General features: G+C 59.2%; 1 protein-coding gene across 2 annotated transcripts; it reads right to left on the reverse strand.

Annotated features, from left to right (window-relative positions):
• Positions 1–1735: 1735 nt before the first annotated feature.
• Positions 1736–3612, reverse strand: SOCS1 (suppressor of cytokine signaling 1). 2 transcript variants are annotated; one of them, XM_037020621.2, is made up of 2 exons: positions 3454–3612; positions 1736–2868 (listed from the first exon to the last, which is right to left on the reverse strand). In XM_037020621.2, exon 2 carries the CDS (start codon positions 2816–2818, stop codon positions 2159–2161), a length of 660 nt encoding a protein of 219 aa, XP_036876516.2. In that variant the 5' UTR covers positions 2819–2868; positions 3454–3612; the 3' UTR covers positions 1736–2158. The 2 variants fall into 2 exon arrangements, with proteins under 2 accessions (XP_036876516.2, XP_036876522.2); XM_037020627.2 differs by having other exon boundaries at positions 1736–2871; positions 3454–3593.
• Between the last annotated feature and the right edge of the window lie 725 nt (positions 3613–4337).

Genomic DNA, 4337 nt, shown 5'->3' on the forward strand with positions numbered 1-4337 from the left:
AGGTTGAGTGTTTTGATACAGGTAGCTAGGGGCTTGGAACACTGCCGGCACAGTAACACTATATATAAACATCAGCAGCTGCTATTATTACAGCCTTAGGCCCTCATGGGGCATCACGTTGCCCTGAAGCAGTAGAAAGTTTGAAAATCTGGTTCCACCACTTTCTGTGTGCCCTACTTTGCCTCTCTGAGCCTCAGTTTCCCCATCTGTAAAATGGGGGAGAGGTTTCTAACTCACAGGCTGGTTTTGAGAATTAAACAAGATAGTACAGGTCCCAGCAAAGTAAGCGCTCAGTGCCTGCAATATGCCCAAGCATTGCCTTTCTGGATTCCTCCGTTTCTTCAGGCACTGCTCAAGCTGGGTAGGAGACAGAAAGAACAAGGACAGGACTTAATCCACCCAGCAGAGAACAAAGGGCAGGAAAGTGCTGAAAAGAAAAAGCAGCCATTCCTTGGAGGCAGAGAGACATCTCCTTCCCTCCCACCCCACCTTTTTAAAGGATGAAATTGCAGCTCTCTGAGATCCTCTCTCTCTCCTGGCCATCCTTATCCTTAACCTTTAGGCCTGGAACCTATTTAATCCCCAAGACAACCCTGGGCCACTCCAGCTCTCCATCAAGTCAATCTTACTGTTGAGTCTGAAAAGTGTTATTAAATACTAGGACACCCCATTATAAGCATGTCTAAGGCTGTAGAGGGCCATCCTGACTTCTAAAAATGAGGATTGACATAGCTGTGAGGCTGCTTAACCCTAAACCTGAGAACAACTCAATTCACTGGGTGCGGCAACTCAGCTCTGAGTTCCCGGCATGGCTTATCTGTCAGGCACAGAAGTAGGCATAAAACCCAGCATAGGCACTTCCTGGTGATGCGGGCCAGCCCTGCAAGCACCCTTGGAGTGACCACTTCATCCTCTGACTCCTGAAAACTTGATCTATGCATGATGCATAGACAACCAGCTGCTGAAGGTTGGACAGCAAACCCATTTTAGAGGTAGATACTGATGTCCCAGGAGGCAAAGACAATTGCCCAAAGCCACTAGTGGGTCCTCCTGCCACTGCAGACCACAGAGCCTCTTTCTGGCTCCAAGCTGTATTTTCATCAAAAAGTACCGGAGACTGAACAGGGCAGGAAGAAGTCAGGCGCAACCCCGTATCCCCACCATCCCATCTAAAATACATCTCCCTTGATGCTGAGTTTCAGAATGTGCCACTCCTTCCAAAAAACTGATCAAACCGCCCTCCCCTCCCACCCTCTTCCTGGAAGTTGTTGTGGTCATAGAATGAAAGAAGTTTCCTCTCTGTCATCCATTTCAAGCAGATTCTAGGTGGACAGCCAAAAAAGGCCCAAGTGTTGTCTTTGACACAGGATGACCGCAGGTAAACATTACCTGCTGTGGTTTTCCCTTCTGTAAAATGGGGATGAGAGCCTTGCTTCCTATGGTTGTCTCTATACGAGTAAACTGAAGCATTTAAAGCACAGTAGAGGGCCTGGCACACATTAAGTGCCCAAATGTGAGCTGCATTTTACCAGATGCAAAATAGCAAAACTAGACCACTGGTTTCTTTCCCCAAGCTGTGGGTGGAACCATGCAGGGTTCCCAGCCACTGAACATGGGCCATATACCACCCAAACAGATCAGTCCTAGGAAACCCCCCCGAGACCCATTCAGAACCAAGGAAATCTTTTGACCAAAGCACACGCTCTAGAAACCTTTTTCTTAAAAAAGAAAAAACTTTCATAATAAAGTTTATTACCTAAACTGGTTGTAAAAAATATAAAATAGGATTCTGCACAGCAGAAAAATAAAGCCAGAGACCATCCCCCAACCCCTGGTTTGTGCAAAGATACTGGGTATATGTAAACATGAAGAGGTAGGAGGTACGAGTTCAGGTCCTGGACCCAGATACAGTTAAGTTAAGCTGCTACGAAAACCAGGGGGACCCAGAGGGAGCACCAGGAGGGGAGGGCACCCCTCCAAGAGGTGGGGAAGGGTCTGCAGCCTCGTCTCCAGCGGAGAGGGGGGAGGCGCCTAGCCCCCCACACCCGCTCCCTCCAACCCAGGAGGGAAGGGCACACCCACGTGGTTCCAGGTAAATAATAATTAATAATAGAAAATAATAACAAGGTGCCCCAGTTAATGCTGCGTGCGTGGCCGGTCAGATCTGGAAGGGGAAGGAGCTCAAGTAGTCGCGGAGGACGGGGTTGAGGGGGATGCGCGCCAGGTTCTCGCGGCCCACGGTGGCCACGATGCGCTGGCGGCACAGCTCCTGCAGCGGCCGCACGCGGCGCTGGCGCAGCGGGGCCCCCAGCATGCGGCGCGGCGCCGCCACGTAGTGCTCCAGCAGCTCGAAGAGACAGTCGAAGCTCTCGCGGCTGCCGTCCAGGTGGAAGCGGCCAGCCTGGAAGTGCACGCGGATGCTCGTGGGGCCCGAGGCCATCTTCACGCTGAGGGCGAAGAAGCAGTTCCGCTGGCGGCTGTCGCGCACCAGGAAGGTGCCCACGGGCTCGGTGCGCAGCCGCTCGTGCGCCCCGTGCACGCTCAGGGGCCCCCAGTAGAAGCCGCAGGCGTCGAGGAGCGCGCTGGCTCGGGTGATGCGCCGGTACTCGGCGTGCGAGCGGAACGTGCGGAAGTGTGTGTCGCCGGGGGCCGGGGCCGGGGTCGGGGCCGCAGCCGGAGCCGCCGGGCAGGGCCGCGGGCGCGCGGGGTCCGCGGGCGAGGAGGAGGAGGAGGAGGAGGAGGAAGGCTCGGGCCGCCGTCGGGACTCTGCTGCCGTGGAGATTGCATTGTCGGCTGCCACCTGGTTGTGTGCCACCATCCTACACGCGGGGCCAGCCGAAGGGGTGGGCCATAGCGTCCGGGGGTGCGCTGCTGGGAGACAGAGGCAGTGAGCACAGAGTCTGGGCAGGCGATGGCCCGCGACACCACTTGGGGAGGCGTGAGGCTCTAGGCTGAGCCGACCCTCAGGAGCCAAGGGCGCAGGACCACGACGGCGCGGCCCCTTATAGCCTCAGTGGGCTCATCTAGACAATGGGGTTCCCAGTCCGCGGAGAACTTCCAGGCGGCTGGGTGCTCGGTGCGCGTGGAGTCCAGCCTCTGGGTCGTTCGGAGTTTGGGTGACAGAGCGGCGTGCAGAGAGGTCCCGGGGAGAAGTGACTGCCCCGACTCCGGCCACCCGGCCCCCTGCTCGCCGCCCCTTGGCCGCCGCCTGCTGGCCAGCCGGGGATTTGCGCTTCGTCCCGGCGATTTGCGCAAACAGGAGAAAAACCTGCGCTGCGGGAACCCCACGCGCGGTGGACTGCCACGATGGGGCCGGTGGGGGCCAGGGGCGTGGCGGCCGCGACCCCGCTACGCCGCCCGCGAGGCCGGCAGGATACTGGCGGCCCTTTCGTTTCCTGCCCTCTCCTCTTTCCCCCTTCTCCCTCCCGCTGCCTTGCCCAGTGCCCGGCTCACCTGGCGGCGGGACGCGGGGAGCCGCGGGCGGGGCGGCAGGGGGCTCCGGGGCGGCTCTCGCGCATGCTCCGGGGCCGGGAGCCGTGCAGCTGCCACGGCCGCAGCTCGCTCTGCTCCGCGCCCGCCCCTGCACCAGTCTTTTAAACTGGCTTGGAGGCGGGGCCGACGGGCTCGGTGTCCCGCCCCTAATGACTCCACCCCCGGAAAGCCCCGCCCTTTCGCGCCACTTTCGGTTTCTTTTTCTACTGGGGCGCGCAGTGGAGGCCACACCTGCTCGACCTTTCCTTCGCACCTGGGCACCCTCCCTGTGCGGGGCGGTCCCTTGACCTAGCCTCGTACCTGCCCCAAGACCCTACATCAAGGCCTCTGGCCCCGCCCCTGAACTCCCTGGCCACTTCCCAGAGGCCCCCTTCGGACCCGGCGCCCCTACTTTGCCCCCACTACCCTCGGTCGCAGATTTCTGCAGCCAAGCCTTACTAGGACCCTCTGGACTGGGCCTGCCCCACATACCCGCTGCAAGGTGTCTCAGCACCCATCTCAAGCAGTGCTCTGTCCCCTACTTCCTTCCAGCCAGACCGCCTCCACCTGACCCTGGGGCCCCACCGCGGGCGACTGCCCCGCCCAAGTAGTCTCGGAGCCTCAGGCAACCTACCCCGAACCCCTCCCAGCCTGCCTTGTCCCTGGGCTTGGCTCAGGTTTCCCAGGAAGAGGCTGCCTGACCACAAGCTTCAGAGGAATCCTTCGGAGGCGCGGGAAGGGCGCCTCGGCTGCGAGGCTGAGTTCCTCAGAAACTGGGCGGGGCTCATCAAGGTCCCCCGCTGACTTGACTCAGCCGCCCTACTACCCGATAACTGGGGAAACTGAGGCCCGGGAGGGGCTGTGGT

This window comes from Manis javanica, chromosome 10 (assembly GCF_040802235.1).
Source record: "Manis javanica isolate MJ-LG chromosome 10, MJ_LKY, whole genome shotgun sequence".
Lineage (NCBI taxonomy): Eukaryota > Metazoa > Chordata > Mammalia > Pholidota > Manidae > Manis > Manis javanica.

Coding starts and splice junctions, on each gene's coding strand:
- SOCS1 (XM_037020621.2), bottom strand. CDS start 2,818: ATGGTGGCACACAACCAGGTGGCAGCCGACAATGCAATCTCCACGGCA.